The 19,460-nt window shown below is 35.2% G+C and overlaps 1 protein-coding gene across 1 annotated transcript in view; it reads left to right on the forward strand.

Annotated features, from left to right (window-relative positions):
- SLC12A2 (solute carrier family 12 member 2) overlaps window positions 1–19,460 on the forward strand; it is a 109,461-nt gene that overhangs the window by 47,696 nt on the left and 42,305 nt on the right. The window contains exons 8-12 of the mRNA XM_068535801.1: window positions 9,875–10,002; window positions 10,099–10,183; window positions 12,705–12,856; window positions 17,995–18,102; window positions 19,189–19,312. Coding sequence (XP_068391902.1) covers window positions 9,875–10,002; window positions 10,099–10,183; window positions 12,705–12,856; window positions 17,995–18,102; window positions 19,189–19,312 — 597 coding nt within the window. The remainder of the gene's footprint in view (window positions 1–9,874; window positions 10,003–10,098; window positions 10,184–12,704; window positions 12,857–17,994; window positions 18,103–19,188; window positions 19,313–19,460) is intronic.

Here is a 19,460-nt window from a genome sequence, read left to right on the forward strand (position 1 = left end):
CTGGAAAAAAATTAGTTGACTAAATTTTGGATCCTAGAGACCTAGTTGATTTACCTTCTGGTGTAAGCTCCTTAATCTAATTGCCGACTGGTAACACCACACCGTCCTTGGAACATATATGAGTAGCACTAGTTTGGCCTATGTCTGACACTGACTTGGCTGGGCAGTTTTCACATAAGAGTTGTTTCCAGGTTCTTACCTTAAGCAAGAACACCTGCCTGCAATAATTTGTACTTACTCATCCTGGGTTGATAGTGTGATGTCTGTTCTGGTTACTAGCGCTTATGCCTACTTCTGAAACCAGGCACTAAATGTCTAATCATGATTTCCTGAATTAGGGGAAGAGGTGTCTTTTAGGCATGCCAGAAGTGAAGGTTAGTATTATTAGATAATTTTCTGTATTTCGTTCTCTCATAAATTGTATTTGTGACATTTCTTCTAATTATGAATTTTTTTTTAATTTATTTTACATTATAGATTTTTGAACATTTGTTTTTGCAACCTTTATTTCTAAAATTATAGTAGATGGTTACTTCTAAAAATATTCCTAATATGTATTTTCTGTTTATGGCTTTAATTGATTTAAAAATATCTGTAAATATCTGCTAGGCCATATTTTTCATTTCCTTTGTTTCAGATCCATCCTTATCTAGTATAGTAATAATTTATATTGTATTCAAATAGCACACCTGGGCTTATCTCAATCTGAGGTAAATAAATTTAAATATACTTTGGAATATGACTTTTCCTTTTTAGCAGTTGATACTGCTTGGCCTTCCTATTATTAAGGTAGTGTCTGCAGTGAACAGGTTATGTTAATAAACTTGTCAGTTCAAACGACTACCTAATAGGGATATTCATCTTCTCCTTTTTCCTTTTTGATATGAGAAATATCTCCCTTTTGCCAAAGACCGGTGCCTCTGCTGTGATCTAGACCCCATTTCCTTTACTTTCTCAAAGGCATTTATCCTTTGGTAATTTACTTGCTTCCCTGCATCAAAACTGTCAGCTCTGTATAAGCTTACATACTTGCTCTAGTAATTCCCATCCTTGAAAATACTATCTCTGGTCTTTTATTCTCCTCCAGTTACCACCTTACTTTCCAGGCCCCTTTCACAGACAAATTTCTCAAATCCTTACCTCCCATTTATTGCTTGTTATTTCAAAAAAAATTCAAACTTACAGACAACTTGAAAAATTAATACAATAAATTCCTTGGAGGCTTCCCTGGTGGTGCAGTGGTTAAGAGTCTGCCTGCCAATGCGGGGTACAAGGGTTCGATCCCTGGTCCAGGAAGATCCCACATGCCGAGGAGCAACGAAACCCGTGCGCCACAACTACTGAGCCTGGGCTCTAGAGCCCGCGAACCACAACTACTGAAGCCCGTGTGCCTAGAGCCTGTGCTCCACGACAAAGAGAAGCCACCACAATGAGAAGCCTGCACACTGCAACAAAGAGTAGTCCCTCTTGCCACAACTAGAGAGAGCCCACGTGCAGCAACGAAGACCCAACGCAGCCAAAAAACAAATAAATAAAAATAAATAAATTTATAAAAAAATAAATGAATTCCTTGCACCCTTTACCCACATTCACAAAAAAAAATCACACTTTTATGTTCCTTTTTGCCACATTTGTTTTATCACTCATATATCTAATTATTATCACTATGATTGCTAAACCTTTTGAGAGAAGTTGCAGAAATCATGACTTCTTACCTATAAATACTTAAGTGTGTATCTACTAAGGAAAAGGACAGTTCAGGAAGTTTAACTTTGGCATAATGTTATATATAACATATTTTTCATGTACAAATTTTTCCAGCTCTTTCTTTCTTTCTTTCTTTCCTTTTTTTTATTTGGTTGTGCCGGGTCTTAGTTGCGGCAGGCAGGCTCCTTAGTTGTGGCATGTGAACTCTTAGTTGCGGCATGCATGTGGGATCTACCTCCCTGACCAGGGATCGAAACCGGGCCCCCTGCATTGGAAGCACAGAGTCTTAACCACTGCACCACCAGGGAAGTCAACTGTTTCTATAAAGGTTATGTGGAGACTTTTTTTTTCCTGTTCCAGGATCCAGTCCATGATCCTGTATTGCATTCACTTGTCATGTCTCTTCAATCTCCTTTTTTTAAAACTAGTTCTTCACATAATCTTCAGTCGCCTTTAATCTGAAACAGTGCCTTAGCCTTTTATTTTTTATTTATTTTTTTAACAGCTTTATTGGAGTATAATTGCTTTACAATGTTGTGTTAGTTTCTGCTGTATAACAAAGTGAATCAGCTATATGCATACATATATCCCGATATCCCCTCCCTCTTGCGCCTCCCTCCCCACCTCCTAATTCCACCCTTCTAGGTGGTCACAAAGCACTGAGCTGATCTCTCTGTGCTGTGCAGCTGCTTCACACTAGCTATCTATTTTACATTTGGTAGTGTGTATATGTCCATGCTACTCTCTCACTTTGTCCCAGCTTACCCATCCCCCTCCCCGTGTCCTCAAGTCCATTCTCTACGTCTGCATCTTTATTCCTGTCCTGCCCCTAGGTTAATCGGAACCTTTTTTTTTTTTTATAGATTCCATATATATGTGTTAGCATACGGTATTTGTTTTTCTCTTTCTGACTTACTTCACTCTGTATGACAGACTCTAGGTCCATCCACCTCACTACAAATAACTCAATTTCGTTTCTTTTTATGGCTGAGTAATATTCCATTGTATATATGTGCCACCTCTTCTTTATCCATTCATCTATCAATGGACACTTAGGTTGCTTCCATGTCCTGGCTATTGTAAATAGAGCTGCAATGAACATTGTGGTACATGACTCTTTTTGAATTATGGTTTTCTCTGGGTATATGCCCAGTAGTGGGATTGCTGGGTCATATGGTAGTTCTATTTTTAGTTTTTTAAGGAACCTCCATACTGTTCTGCATAGTGGCTGTATCAATTTATATTCCCACCAACAGTGCAAGAGGGTTCCCTTTTCTCCACACCCTCTCCAGCATTTATTGTTTCTAGATTTTTTCATGATGGCCGTTCTGACTGGTGTGAGGTGATACCTCATTGTAGTTTTGATCTGCATTTCTCTAATGATTAGTGATGTTGAGTATCCTTTCATGTGTTTGTTGGTAATCTGTATATCTTCTTTGGAGAAATGTCTATTTAGGTCTTCTGCCCATTTTTGGATTGGGTTGTTTGTTTCTTTGATATGGAGCCACATGAGCTGCTTGTAAATTTTGGAGATTAATCCTTTGTCAGTTGCTTCGTTTGCAAATATTTTCTCCCATTCTGAGGGTTGTCTTTTCGGTTTGTTTATGGTTTCCTTTGCTGTGCAAAAGTTTTTAAGTTTCATTAGGTCCCATTTGTTTCTTTTTGTTTTTATTTCCATTTCTCTAGGAGATAGGTCAAAACGGATCCTGTGATTTATGTCATAGAGTGTTCTGCCTATGTTTTCCTCTAGGAGTTTTATAGTGTCTGGCCTTATTACATTTAGGTCTTTAATCCATTTTGAGTTTATTTTTATGTGTGGTGTTAGGGAGTGTTCTAATTTCATTCATTTACATGTAGCTCTCCAGTTTGCCCAGCACCACTTATTGAAGAGGCTGTCTTTTCTCCATTGAATATTCTTGCCTCCTTTTTCAAAAATAAGGTGAACATATGTGCGTGGGTTTATCTCTGAGCTTTCTATCCTGTTCCATTGATCTATATTTCTCTTTTTATGCCAGTACCATACCGTCTTGATTACTGTAGTTTTGTAGTATATTCTGAAGTCAGGGAGTCTGATTCCTCCAGCTCCGTTTTTCTTTCTCAAGACTGCTTTGGCTGTTCAGGGTCTTCTGTGTTTCCATACAAATTGTGAAATTTTTTGTTCTAGTACTGTGAAAGATGCCATTGTTAGTTTGATAGGGATTACATTGAATCTGTAGATTGCTTTGGGTAGTATAGTCATTTTCACAATGTTGATTCTTCCAATCCAAGAACATGGTATACCTCTCCATCTGTTTGTATCATCTTTAATTTCTTTCATCAGTGTCTTATAGTTTTCTGCATACAGGTTTTTTTTCTCCCTAGGTAGATTTATTCCTAGGTATTTTATTCTTTTGGTTGCAATGGTAGCTGGGAGTGTTTCCTTAATTTCTCTTTCAGATTCTTCATCATTAGTATATAGGAATGCAAGAGATTTCTGTACATTAATTTTGTATCCTGCTACTGTACCACATTCATTGATTAGCTCTAGTGGTTTTCTGGTAGCATCTTTACGATTCTCTAGGTATATTACCATGTCATCTGTAAACAGTGACAGTTTTACTTCTTCTTTTCCAATTTGGATTCCATTTATTTCTTTTTTGTCTCTGATTGCTGTGGCTAAAATTTCCAAATCTATGTTGAATAATAGTGGTGAGAGTGGGCAACCTTGTCTTGTTCCTGATCTTAGAGGAAATGGTTTCAGTTTTTCACCATTTAGAACGATGTTGGCTGTGGATTTGTCATGTGTAGCCTTTATTATGTTGAGGTAAGTTCCCTCTGTGCTTACTTTTTGGAGAGTTTTTATCATAAATAGGTGTTGAATTTGTCGAAACCTTTCTCTGCATCTATTTAGATGATCATATGGTTCTTATCCTTCAGTTTCTTAATATGGTATATCACATTGATTGATTTGCATATATTGAAGAATCCTTGCATTCCTGGGAGAAACCCCACTTGATCATGGTGTATGATCCTTTTAATGTGCTGTTGGATTCTGTTTGCTAGTATTTTGTTGAGGATTTTTGCATCTATGTTCATCAGTGATATTGGCCTGTAGATCTTTTTCTTTGTGACATCTTTGTCTGGTTTTGGTATCAGGGTGATGGTGGCCTTGTAGAATGAGTTTGGGAGTGTTCCTCCCTCTGCTGTATTTTGGAAGAGTTTGAGAAGGATAGGTGTTAGCTCTTCTCTAAACGTTTGATAGAATTCACCTGTGAAGCCATCTGGTCCTGGGCTTTTGTTTGTTGGAAGATTTTTAATCAGAGTCTCAATTTCAGTGCTTGTGATTCGTCTGTTCATATTTTCTATTTCTTCCAGGTTCAGTCTCGGAAGGTTGTGCATTTTTAAGAATTTATCCATTTCTTTCAGGTTGTCCATTTTATTGGCATATAGTTGCTTGTAGTAATCTCTCATGATCCTTTGTATTTCTGCAGTGTCATTTGTTACTTTTCCTTTTTCATTTCTAATTCTGTTGATTTGAGTCTTCTCCCTTTTTTTCCTGATGAGTCTGGCTAATGGTTTATCAATTTTGTTTATCTTCTCAAAGAACCGGCTTTTAGTTTTATTGATCTTTGCTATTGTTTCCTTCATTTATCTTTCATTTATTTCTGATCTGATCTTTATGATCTCTTTCCTTCTGCTACCTTTGGGGTTTTTTTGTTCTTCTTTCTCTAACTGCTTTAAGTGTGAGGTTAGGTTGTTTATTTGAGATGTTTCTTGTTTCTTGAGGTAGGATTGTATTGCTATAAACTTCCCTCTTAGAACTGCTTTTGCTGCATCCCATACGTTTTGCATCGTCGTGTTTTCATTTTCATTTGTTTCTCGGTAGTTTTTTGATTTCCTCTTTGATTTCTTCAGTAATCTCTTGGTAGTGTATTGTTTAGCCTCCATGTGTTTGTATTTTTAACAGTTTTTTTCCTGCAATTGATATCTAGTCTTATAGCATTGTGGTCAGAAAAGATACTTGATATGATTTCAGTTTTCTTAAATTTACCAAGGCTTGATTTGTGACCCAAGGTATGGTCTATCCTGGAGAATGTTTCATGAGCTCTTGAGAAGAAAGTGTCTTCCGTTGTTTTTGGATGGAATGTCCTATAAATATCAATTAAGTCCATGTTTTTTAATGTGTCATTTAAAACTTGTGTTTGCTTATTTATTTTCATTTTGGATGAGCCGTCCACTAGTGAAAGTGGGGTGGTAAAGTCCCCTACTAGGATTGTGTTACTGTCTATTTCCCCTTTTATGGCTGTTGGTATTTGCCTTATGTATTGAGGTGCTCCTATGTTGGGTGCATAAATATTTACAATTTTTATATCTTCTTGGATTGATCCCTTGATCATTATGTAGTGTCCTTCTTTGTCTCTTGTAATAGGCTTTATTTTAAAGTCTATTTTGTCTGATATGAGAATTGCTACTCCAGCTTTCTTTTGATTTCCATTTGCATGGAATATCTTTTTCTATCCCCTCACTTTCAGTCTGTATGTGTCCCCAGGTCTGAAGTGGGTCTCTTGTAGACAGCATATATACAGGTCTTGTTTTTGTATCCATTCAGCTAGTCTGTGTCTTTTGGTTGGAGCATTGAATCCTTTTACATTTAAGGTAATTATTGATATGTAGGTTCCTATTACCATTTCTTAATTGTTTTGGTTTTGTTTTTGTAGGTCTTTTCCTTCTCTTGTGTTTCCTGCCTAGAAAAGTTCCTTTAGCATTTGTTGTAAATCTGGTTTGGTGGTGCTGAATTCTGTTAACTTTTGCTTGTCTGTAAAGGTTTTAATTTCTTCATCAAATCTGAATGAGATCCTTGCTGGGTAGAGTATTCTTGTTTGTAGGTTTTTCCCTTTCATCACTTTAAATATGTCCTGCCACTCCTTTCTGGCTTGCAGAGTTTCTGCTGAAAGATCAGCAGTTAACCTTATGTGGATTCCCTTGTATGTTATTTGTTGCTTTTCCCTTGCTGCTTTTAATATATTTTCTTTGTAGTTAATTTTTGATAGTTTGATTAATATGTGTCTTGGCATGTTTCTCTTTGGGTTTATCCTGTATGGGGCTCTCTGTGCTTCCTGGACTTGATTGACTATTTCCTTTCCCATGTTAGGGAAGTTTTCGACTATAATCTCTTCAAATATTTTCTCAGACCCTTTCTTTTTCTCTTCTTTTTCTGGGACCCCTATAATTTGAATGTTGCTGTGTTTAATGTTTTCCCAGCGGCCTCTGAGACTGTCCTCAATTCTTTTCTTTCTTTTTTCTTTTTTCTGCTCCCTGGCAGTTATTTCCACCATTTTATCTTCTAGTTCACTTATCTGTTCTTCTGCCTCAGTTATTCTATTGATTCCTTCTAGAGTATTTTTAATTTCAGTTATTGTGTTGTTCATCACTGTTTGTTTGCTCTTTAGTTCTTCTAGATCCTTGTTAAATGTTTCTTGTATTTTCTCCATTCTGTTTCTGAGATTTTGGGTCATCTTTACTATCATTACTCTGAATTCTTTTTTCAGGTAGGTTGCCTATTTCGTCTTCATTTATTTGGTCTTGTAGGTTTTTACCTTGCTCCTTCATCTGTAACGTATTTTTTTGTCGTTTCTTTTTTTTTTTTTTTTTGATGGGTGGAGCTGTATTCCTGCCTTACTGGTTGTTTGGCCTGAGGCATCCAGCACTGGAGTTTGCAGGCAGTTGGATAGAGCTGGGTCTTGGTGCTGAGATTAGGACCTCTGGGAGGCCTCACTCTAATTAATATTGCCTGGGATCATAGGTTCTCTGTTAGTCCAGTGGTTTGGCCTCAGAGCTCCCACCACAGGAGCTCGGGCCTGACCTCCGGCGTGGGAACCAAGATCCCGCAAGCCGGTCACTGGGGGTTCCCCCCGTCCCCTTAGGTGTCCATGGTCCCCCACTGGTGCCTGGTAGGTTCCCTAGTTGTGCGGATACATGATTTACGCATCCTCTTGGTCCGCCATCTTGACTCCACCCCACAGCCTTTTATTTTTCTTTCCCTACATTGACACTCTTCAAGAGTACAGGCCATTTGTGTTTTTAGAAATTCCCTCCAGTTGGTTTTGTTTGATTTCCATAGATTCACTTGTTCACTTTTGCCAAGAACACTACATGAAGAGTGTGTCTTCAGAGCCTCACGTCAGGAGACTCACATGATGTCAGTTTTCCCCATCACTGATGGTGTTAAATTTCATGACTTGGTGAAAGTGCTACCTGAGAGTTTTATCTATTGTTAGGTTGCCACTTTCTTCTTTGTAATTAATAAGTAGTTTGTGGAGAGATACTTTGAGACTGTGTGTAACTTATTCCCCATGTTACTTTCACCATATGGTCTTATTTCATTCATTCTCAACCCCTGTTGACTGGCTTCTGTCTGTCATGGTCACGATAACATGTTGCTAGATACAGCATGCAGTTTTTTAGTCTTCTGACTCTCAGCAACATTATATTTAGTTGTCCCATTCTCCTTGAAATACTTTTCTTGTTTTATTTGATGTCAGACACTGTGTTCTAGTGAGTTCTTTTCTACCTAATTCACTGGTCACTATATCTATTACTCCTGTTACCCCTTCTCTTCTTTCCATCCTCTAAATGTCAGGGTTGCACAGAGTGTTGTCCTGTGTCTTCTAACTGTATTCTTTCCTTTGGCAATATCTTTTCTCATGGCTCAAAATGCTCTCAAGAGATTCACATGTTTCTATTCCTGCATCTCTCCTTTAAACTCCAGATATAGGTGTACATTCAATTGTTTATTTGATGTCCCTCCTACCTAACCGTTCTCAGACCTCTTCATCCTAGTAAGTGAAAGAAACCAGGATCTCAGTGTTTTCCACTTGCCCTCTTACTTACTAATCCTTCTCTAATCAGTACATTATTCTCCCGTCACTAGATTGAACCACTGCAGTACCTCCTAATTGGTCTCCCTGCTTCAGATGCTGATGCTTTCAGTCCATTGTCCATGCAGCATCCACATAAGCATCATGTCAGTTGTGTGGTTCTACGCCCACCTTGGCGTAGGACAAAATCTAAACTCCTATAAAATTAAAATTTTGCATAATCTCACCCCTGCTGATCCCTTCCATCTCATTTCATCTCCCCCTTACTGTGAGGGCTTTGCATTCTTTTAGTTCTGTGAGAGCTCTGCATTCTTTTAGTTCTTCAAAAGAGCTAAACTTTTTTCCTGCCTCAGGGCCTTTCTACATGTTGTTGGTTATTCCTGGTGTACTCTTTCTCCTGGAACATCACGTGGCTGATTCCTGCTCAATAAAGTCTCAGCTTAAGTGTTAGCTCCTTAGTTGTATCTCTTTAGCCTTCTGTAGCCACATTGAATTAGATTGTCTCTCTTTCATTATTTATCACAACACCCTGTTTCCATCAGTACATTTACTGCTATTTGCAGTGACCTTTTTCTTAACTTATTTTGTAGCTCCTCATTGATACTCTTAAGTTCCATGAAGGTAGCTTGTTGCTGTTGGATCTCTCAGTACTTTGAGATACTGGATGGCTCCAGTACAGGACCTGGCACATGGTGTATGTGCAAATATTGGATGGATGGATGGATGGATGGATGACCGTTAATTGGTTGTTTCAGTGTCAGGGCCTATCAGAATAGATGGAAACAGCAGGACTAGTTGAAGCTTTCATTATTGTTGAAATGGAAAGGACCTTTACCTGGTTTGTCTTAGCTACAAATTATCTGGATGCCTGATGAATAGCCTCAAAAGTCAAACAAGTCACCACTAGGAAATAGAGAAAGCTGTACAGATAGATAGAATATAAGCTGGATGTAAGGAAAAAAGTGGTTCCAGGTTAGTCTTATGTCCCTTTTGTTCTTCTGCCTGCTTTCTTGCTTCTTTGACCTCTTGGAGAGATAACAATCAAGTTAGAGGTGCTTGAAACATAATTAGTAAGGTATAAAAAATAGTGGGACATGAACCAGGTCAAATCATTTTGAATGTAAACCATTTCCCTCATATAAGAAAAGAGAAACACCAATACATACTTGAATTAGGAAATATTCAAGAATTTACCAGTTACTTGAACTGAAGAAAAGTCAGGGGTCTTAGATAAACACTTATTCTTAACCTAAGTTATCATGGTCTAATCTGCTATCCATAAATTGCCAAAAATATTTTGTTCTCTACAGCTGAAATATTTAATGAGAACTTTGGGCCAGATTTTCGAGAGGAAGAGACCTTTTTCTCTGTGTTTGCCATCTTTTTTCCTGCCGCAACTGGTATTCTGGCTGGAGCAAATATCTCAGGTGATCTTGCAGTAAGTATTATAAAGTGCTGTATCGATTTTATACAAAAAGTGATATACATATATTTATTTTTAAAGGTAGACTTAAAAAATGTTCTTGTCTTCTAGGATCCTCAGTCGGCCATACCCAAAGGAACACTCTTAGCCATTTTAATTACTACCGTGGTTTACATAGGAATTGCAGTATCTGTAGGTAAATAACCTTACATTTGTTATGTGTTTCAGAAATTTAATGATGTACATACTATAAACATTCATTTTCATGACATTATATCTCTAACTTTTAAATTAAGAAATATTTCAATAAAAAGATGCGAAGTTTTGTATTTTCAAAAATACTTAAGTAAACTAGTGGTGATTCTGTAGACATTATCTAAGTCACCAAATGCTCTAAGGTTTTTCCTCTAGGATTTCTATTAATTAGTAAGTTAGAAAGTTATGTAAAATCTTATCTGCAGATTCTTAAATTTCACTGAGATATATTTACAGAAAATGTAATTCGTATGTAGAAGTAAATGCATTTTACTTTCTGAGCTTTACAAATTTTGGAATATTTTTGTTTATGACTGTTATTTTATATTTTTACGTAATCTTGTTGTATGAAGATTGTTTCAAGGCTATTAAGAAATACCTGGCATTTTTTACCATAAAACCTAATTTCAATGCACAGGAGATACTACATTGAATGAAAAGTGTTATTAAATTAATGAAAATGGTTTTAAGCCACTTTAATACATTCATGGAATCATAACATTTTAGAACTTGAAGAAAGGACTTAAGTGGTCAGCCAGTCTCTAAATCTTTTATAGATGAAGAAGTCAAAGGTCAGAGATTTTGTTACCAACCATATGATAATGGCACTTCCTTAAAAAAATTGTTTTCATGGCAAAGGGGGTTTTCGTGTTTATTTATTTATAAGCAAATAAATAAATAATTTTAAAAGGCTATTTATAATAGGAGGTTCTTAACTGAAACATAGTACAGAAAAAAATTTAATAACTACTGATTTTACATATAACTTGCATACATTGACTGTAGATACTGTCTTGTCTTGAATTTAGTACACATTCATGAAAGTACATCGTGTACCCAGAAAAACATATGTTCTTAAAATGCAAGCATTGTCTTTAATATCTAAATTCTAAAATTCAGGTTTTACAGTTAAAATTTTTAAGCATACTACAAGAATAAATCTTAGTCTAGTACTAATCAGAAGAGTCACAAACTCCAAATTCATCAACTACAGAATATAAATTTTCCATATATTTGAGTAAGAAAATTTTTATTTTTGCCATATATTCAATCATGTGTTGGGAAGTAATGACGGAACTGTTTTTACAAGCTGAGCTGCTAATTTGCATAAATGTAATTTTGAAATTTTACTAAACAAGAGTTAGAAATGCGAATAATATTATCATGGTGGGCTATGTTAACATTTGAAAAAGTAACTCGATTACATTTATCATTGCAATGCATACATAAATTCCTGAAATTCATTTTGAAAAAAGAAAATGAATTAGGTTTATAAGCTTATTAGCAAAATATTTTTGTATTCCCCTAAAAGTTTCTAGCATGCTTGTATACAGGGGTCCCCAACCCCCGGGTTGCAGACTGGTACTGGTCCGCGGCCTGTTAGGAACCAGGCCGCACAGCAGGAGGGGAGCGGCATGTGAATGAGCGAAGCTTCATCTGCCGCTCCTCATTACCCGCGTTACTGCCTGAACCATCCACCACCACCCCACCCCACCCCTAACCATCCCCACCCCGTCCATGGAAAAATTATCTTACACAAACCCAGTCCCTGGTGCCAAAAAAATTGGGGACCGCTGTTTATATACATTACACATAAGCTAGCTATGGAAAATTTACTTTTAATTTAAAAAATGATATAACTGATTATGTTTCATGGGAAATAATTTGTTATTGCAGGAAAACATTTCTGTTTTTATCTGACGCTCCAATAATGCTTGCCCTCGTACTCATTCTGTCTACAGAATGCTTGCCCTCGTATTCATTCTGTCTACACTAGGGCAACAGGAGTAGCCCTTTCTCCCTGTTATTCAGTAGCGGAGTCAGTAAAGATCACCTCTACACTAGTAATTGTGTAACTAGCTCAAGCAGTGGAACCTTTTTTCCCCAGACAATTCTGATGGAGAACATCAAAATATGAAATATAAAAGCATAGCTGCTTTAGGGTTAGATAGGGCTCTCTCTGTTCTGCCCTCAACCTCCAGTGGTTTCAGGAGTACCTTTAAGGAGATGGTTTTGCAAACACTGCTCTGAAACTTCGAAGAAGAAATTTAAGAATGAAGAACTGTATACAGACTGTCTAGTCATTAAAAAAACTCTTCCTTTCAAGACTTAATTTTTGTTTTATTGTTTAGTTTTTGTTGTAATGCCTGTGATTTTTACCCCATATATGATGAGAAAGCAATGTTAAAGTGCTTCAAAAGTAAGAATATATGAGCTCTAAGGAATGGTCATTACTGTTAGTTGTACATCATATGTTATTCCAAATAATTCTTAATACTGGGGACCATGATGCTTTCCAAATTCTGTTCCAGGTAAACCTTTCTTAATTGTAAATACAATGTATGCTATAATAAGCAAGTATATACAGTCAGCACTGTAATTTCTTTATGGGTGTATATAATTTTGAAATGAATGTAAGCATTAGTTTGATTTTTTTGTCCTCATTGTCACTTGTGCTTCAGGTTCTTGTGTTGTTCGGGATGCTACGGGGAACGTTAATGACACTATCGTAACAGAGCTAACAAACTGTACTTCTGCAGCCTGCAAATTAAACTTTGACTTTTCATCTTGCGAAAGCAATCCTTGTTCCTATGGCCTAATGAACAATTTCCAGGTGAGCATCAAATTTATATTATACAGACATTCTGTGTTCATCTAGAGGTCAGACTGCTATCAACTCTGACCATTCAGAGTATAGCAAAAACTTAGAAGGGAGGATTGTTGTTACTTTATACCCAGATATCAATAAAGACTGTACGCAACTAATTGGGCAAACAGAAAAATATGAAAGAATGAAATCTGAGCCTGTTCAGGAGCAAAAGGGCCCCAGAGGGCAACACTTTTATCATAGGGTATAATATACAGTATACTGTTTCAGAAAGCAAGAAAGCATCTCACACATGGTCATATGTGCTGGGTCTATTTTTGGATTCTCTGTTGTGTTCCATTGATCTTTGTGTCTATCCCTCCACCAATGCCATACTTTCTTGATTACTATAGTTGGTTGTAAGTCTTGAAATCAGGTAGCTTGATTCCTCCTATTTTATTCTTTTTCAAAATTATTTTAGCTATTTTAGTTCCTTTGCTTTTCCAAATAAATTTTAGAATAATCTATGTTTATCTACAAAAAAGTCTTGTTGGAATTTTGATAGGAACTGTATTAAACTTGTACATGAATTTGGGGAGGATTGATAAATTTACTATGTTGAGTGTTCCAACCCATGAACACTTACGTTTCTCTATTTATTTAGATCTTCTTTAACTTCTTTCATAAGTATTATGTAGTTTTCAGAATATCAATCCTGTACATATTTTGTTAGACTTACATCTAAGTATTTCATTTTTATTTTGAGCAGTTTAACTCCATACTAATTGAAATAAGTTCAGTTTTCTAATTTGAGGTTTCTCCATAATTGCTTTATATATGAATGCCCTTTTAAAAAAGTATTGATTAGTATCAGTAGTCTTATTTAATTAGATCTGGCTATCTTATAGTGATGCTGTGTTAAACCACTCTTGAACAACAGAATAAAATTATTAATGGATGCTTGAAAGTTTGTGAACTATTAAACGTATGAACTGTGTAAAGATTAGTATTACTGCTCAAGTATTTGGAGAATATCAGTTTTATTATTACCTCTATAAGGTACTGAAAGCGAAATGAAATTTTTGTAAAATTTATGGGTTTTAGATAGAAGAGGAAAAGGAATCACTAAAATTTGGAGGATATTTTGAGAGTTGCTTGATAAGCCTCAGGATGCTAGAAATAAAAGAACACAAAGGTATAAATTCAGGAGATTAAAACAAGATATTCTGTGGTAAATTTATAGAATAGATGGTACTGCTAATTCAAAGTGGAAAATAAAAATTTTGCTTCCTAGTGTTTCTCCAATAATGTGTAAACATAATAAACAGAATAGTTGAGGATTTAATGTATTGCAGAACATTATATAGACATTTTATGTAGAATCTATGTATTTTACATTAAAATTTTATAACTTAAATTTTTAATGCCATAATTTGTATTTTCTTTTGTATAGTTTCAAGCAATTTACTGCACTTTCCGTGGTTAAAAATATTGAACTAAATTATGTAATAGGAGTTTGTTTTTTCTAGTCATAAGACTAGGCAAAATCGTAGGAATGAAAGAAAGTATTCATGTCCAGCTAATTATTCAGGCCAATTCGGACATTGATACTGTGTATGAAAGGCACAGATGTTGGTCTCTGCCCAGTGACTGAAAATGCCAATCAGATTTCTGTGTTGTTGCCTTGAAATACAAAAGTGTGTTGTCTTTATCAAGTCTAAGTATGGACTCATTCAAGCAAAGTGTGAGAGTTTGGTGTACGTAAAGCTGCTTTTCCAATTTAAGTAAATTAAAAAAAAATACTTTGTAAAGCGATACAGAATGGAAAGAAAATCCTGTAAAATTATCAATTGCTTGTCACTTGGAGAATGAAGAATGGTGAATAGAACATAACTGAGGAGCATGTAAGTGGAGACTCCATCACGAAATCTATACAAAGGCACGCTATATAATGCTGTTTTGCATATAGTTGATAAATATATGCATACATAATAGGGTCACTTTATTTTTCTTAAATGTTTAAGTTTCTTTAGTTTTATGTTTCTTATTTCTACATTTTAATGTCCTCTGAAGCCTTTGACTCCCCACTGCTTAATAAACAAAATGTGAGCTTCTTTGCTCTGTCAAAGCCTTTCATACCCAAACTTAAGTCCCACTGCTTCTATCCAGACTGAACTCCAGTCATTACGTGTTTGTATATGTATACATGCACACGCTTACCCTACTCTTTTGCTTTATTTGGTGCTTCACTCTGCTTGGAATGCACTGGCTTTTTCTTTTTATATGTCCAAATCTGTCTGCTCTTCAAACCCAGTTCCATGAAGATTTTTTTGAACCCTAAATCGTCAACACACACACATTCCCCACACAAAATCTCACCATTTGTTTTACTTGCCACTTTTTTTTTTACCTTTTATTAGACTTTTGTCTTTTATCCCCCCCTTATTAAAGACCAGACCATCTTTTGTTTTTCATCTTTGTTTCCACTATATATTTTGGACAACACTGATGTTACTATTATTTGAATGCATTTTCATTTACTTGCTACTCATATTTTACCATAAAATGGTGGGAAACACAAAGGTTATTAGATAAATGTATAACTAGAAAACAGGAAACTTGGCAAATCATAGAAGCATAGTTTCTAGATGCTAAGCATGGAGCATTATTTATCTTAATTCAGAGGTGATGGAAGAAAAGAAAATGAATCTTTTCCTCAAAACATGAAAGGTGAAATGTTGCGGTTATATGTAATGTTGCTGGTGTCAGTTTTGGCTTAATCTATCAATGTATCATATTCTTTTTTCTCCCCTTTTTTCTTCATTTACCTCCTGCCTTTGTACTTACTTAACTTTGAAGGCATTACAGACAGACATGGAATTTTGTATTATCTGATAAGTATATATAACAGAAGTCAAGTCTGCTTATTTTTATCTTGGTCCACCTTATCTATCCTTTATAATATCCTTCCCTAAGGACAGATTTGGCAATGCTAGATAATCTAGCATTAAATAATAACTGTGTAAAAATAGTGATTATGAAAAATGTATCATGTGTATGTAACTACTAAATTAAAAGGCTGAATAGAAAATCATCTTTTCAATGAGTTTTTTCTCCCGGAGATTCTCAGAGAAGTCAATGCTAATGTTTCTTAAAACTCTTAAATATGTTCTTCAGGTTTAAACCTAAATCTTCTGAAAGATGCAGGGAGAGACATTTAAGTGAAACAAGGTGGTTTATGTATACATGAAACCAGACTTAGGTATTATGGCCAGGGATTGTGCCCAGAGCTAGTTTTACATCAGGCTTAATATTAAATTATAGGCAAGTGTATAATAAACAGCCTAAAACCTGATTTCCTTATCTCCTTGGTCTCAGTTGGCATGTTCTTGGTCAATATAAATGAAAGGTAAATCTCCACTAATGAAGTAATGAATCTAGGTGGTGATCATCATTCACTACTGGTAAAATTTATAATGCATAGATCAAGTTGACAGTACCTGAATCCATTAAACAACTCTTCCAAATCAATTTAATATTTTGACAGATTTCAAAGGTTCACAAGGAACAGTGCAGTGAAAACCTGTGTACCTGCCCTTCATTTGTATTTACTAGTAGTTTATATTTTGCCCCATTTTCCTTATCTTTATATATATATGTATAGTATTTTTCTCCTCAAACATATGAGAATAAATTATAGACATCACAACATGACAATCAGATTGAAGTATTTAAAACATTCTGTACAAGCACGGTAAATTTTCCCACCCAAGTAATTCAGTGTTGATGAAATACTGTTCTCTAAATATATATTCCATATTCATACTTCCTCACTTCTTCCAGTAATGTCCCAGATCAATTTTTCTCAGATCCAGGATTCAATCTGGTGTCACACATGGCCTTTAGTTATTTTTAAATTCTTTAATCTAGAGGAGTTCCCAGCCTGCCTGTTTTAAACTTTCAGGATGTTGACATTTTGAAGAGTCCAGGCAATTTATTTTGTATAGTGCTCCTCTGTTTGGATTTATTTGATTGCCTTCTCATCGTCTAAGTTAGTGATCCATTTTTTTTTAAACTTCATCATAGGGAAATGTTTGAACATGTACAAAGATAGAGAAAGCAATATAATGTACCTAACATACACATTTTCCAAGTTCATCAGTTATCAGCGCATGGCTAATTTTGTTTTATTTATGATTCCCCACTTCCTAGATTATTTAGAGGCAAATCCTGGAGTTAGATCCTTTCAGCTGGATATTTCTACTTTTAGCTTTAATAAATAAGTACTCTTTAAAGACAAACAAAAAACATAACCACAATACCAATCTACTATCTTAACATTAAAAAAAGGAAATAACCTTCCTGACAGAAGTATATCAAACCACCTTGGAATACTCTTGCCAGAAAACTTGTACCTCAGTCTGATCAACTTGTCTAGATCTACCTACCTACCAGTTGACTAGAAATAGAAGTGAGAGGAACAAGTTAAACAAGGCAGTGGAGATTATCGGCAAAATCCAGAGCGTGGGGTTTCTCTAGGAGAAATGACATAAAAATCATAAAATGTAAAGGAAAGGGTGAGCCTGTAGATTGAAAAAGACTTAAGAGACGTATCAACCAAATGTAAATGTAATCCTTTTGTGGATCCTGATTTGAACAAACTTTTAAAAAGCAAGGAAAGAGGAATAATTTGGGGATTTTGAATGTGATTGGGTATTTGATGCTGTTAAGGGATTACCCAGTTTTTAAGCTGTGACAGTGACTTTGTAGTTACAGTTTTTAAAGGTTTTTACGCATTAGAGGTACACACAAACATTTATGCATGAAATGAGATCTGGGGTTTAATTCGCAATAATGAAAAGATTGGCCCTGTTGAAACTGAGCGATGGATACTTTGTAGTTCAGTGTGCTCTTCTCTCTGCCATTGTGTGTGCCTTTGACATTTTACAAAATAAAAAGTTTTTTTACATTTAGGGCTGGTGGTAAATCAGTTTCAGAAGTTTGTAACGCACGTAACCATTATTACTGTTTACTACTGTTATTTTTATCAGATTTCTCCCAGAATTACTATTAGTGTTCTTCATAGGAATAATAAAGATGAAGTGTTGTGTTCTTTTTTGAATTTTATGTAAGACTTATTTTACCATTTTTGTCACTTTTTTAAGGTAATGAGCATGGTGTCAGGCTTTGCACCACTAATTTCTGCAGGTATCTTTTCAGCCACTCTTTCTTCTGCATTAGCATCCCTTGTGAGTGCGCCCAAAATATTTCAGGTAAGTATTTTCACGTTACAAATTTTATTAAAGGGGCAGTTAAGGTAATACATTTCAATATGGGATTTTTAATATTTTTAAATTATTTGTTTACTTCTATCAAGCCCATGTATTGATATTTATATGACATATATACAAACACATATATCAAGAGTGGCATATTTAATTTTATGCATATGAATGCGGATGTGTATATATAAACACTTGGCCTATATCTACTCTCAGGGTGTAATTTTTGAGTTGTCTTTATGGAAGTGGTGATGAATTTTTGCTTTATGGACATACTGTTAGCATAAATTTTCATAATGTCTTAACAAGGATAAAAAGTATAGTCCAAGACCATAAATCAAAAGAATTAAAGTATCTTATTCCTATTAGCATAATGCCAACATTAATGTTTTATTTTATGAATATTTGAATGTCTAATACGTGCTATACATTATGTTAGGTACTCAGGATATAATAATAAATGATAGACATTGTCTCCCTTTAATGAGCATTAAATAAACGGCTGATACTGGATAGAAAATACTTTTTATTACTAAAACAAATGAGATATTGATTCTGCAGCTTTGTTCTTAATTTCCTTTGTTCTTTGTGTTTGTTCTTAATTTTTTGTTGTAGCTAGTTAGTACAGTAGAGGTGTAGAATATTTACTAAAATTATTTTCAGTATTGTTTTAAGAAAGGTGATTATGTTTTATAATTAGGATTTTCATTTGTTTTGAGTCTAGGATTTGGACTTGGTTTTCTTAAAATAGGTCACACGTCTGTCATACTTCTCAAGGTTCCACATTTCTTCTATGTGTATGCCTGCTCCTTTGACTCTTTATTCATATAAGAATTTCAGCCTGGGGTGGAATAAAATGTATAAAAACTTCAGTGTATTCTAAACCTCCTGTCTTTCTGATGCTAGAAATGATTGAATCTCCTTTACAGTTTGTAGGTGAAGCAGCGTGAGGGGAAAGAAAGAGGACCAAGAATTAGAAACTTGGGTTCCATTCCTGATTAACCTATTGTAACTGTAAGGAGATCTGTATGTCTTATTTCGATATATTTCATTTTAATGTTTACATTTCTTCATTAGGCCTTATGTAAGGACAACATCTACCCAGCTTTCCAGATGTTTGCTAAAGGTTATGGGAAAAATAATGAACCTCTTCGTGGCTACATCTTAACATTCTTAATTGCACTTGGATTCATCTTAATTGGTTAGTCTATAAATGTACGCTAATGTAGATTTTGGTGCATTTATAGTATCAGCTGTCAACACTGAATTATAAACAAAATGTTACTTTGCCTGCAATACTAAGTTAGTTTCTTTTTGATCAAAGGAAAGAGTGTTTAGAAAATAATGCG

Source organism: Eschrichtius robustus, chromosome 2 (genome assembly GCF_028021215.1).
Source record: "Eschrichtius robustus isolate mEscRob2 chromosome 2, mEscRob2.pri, whole genome shotgun sequence".
Lineage (NCBI taxonomy): Eukaryota > Metazoa > Chordata > Mammalia > Artiodactyla > Eschrichtiidae > Eschrichtius > Eschrichtius robustus.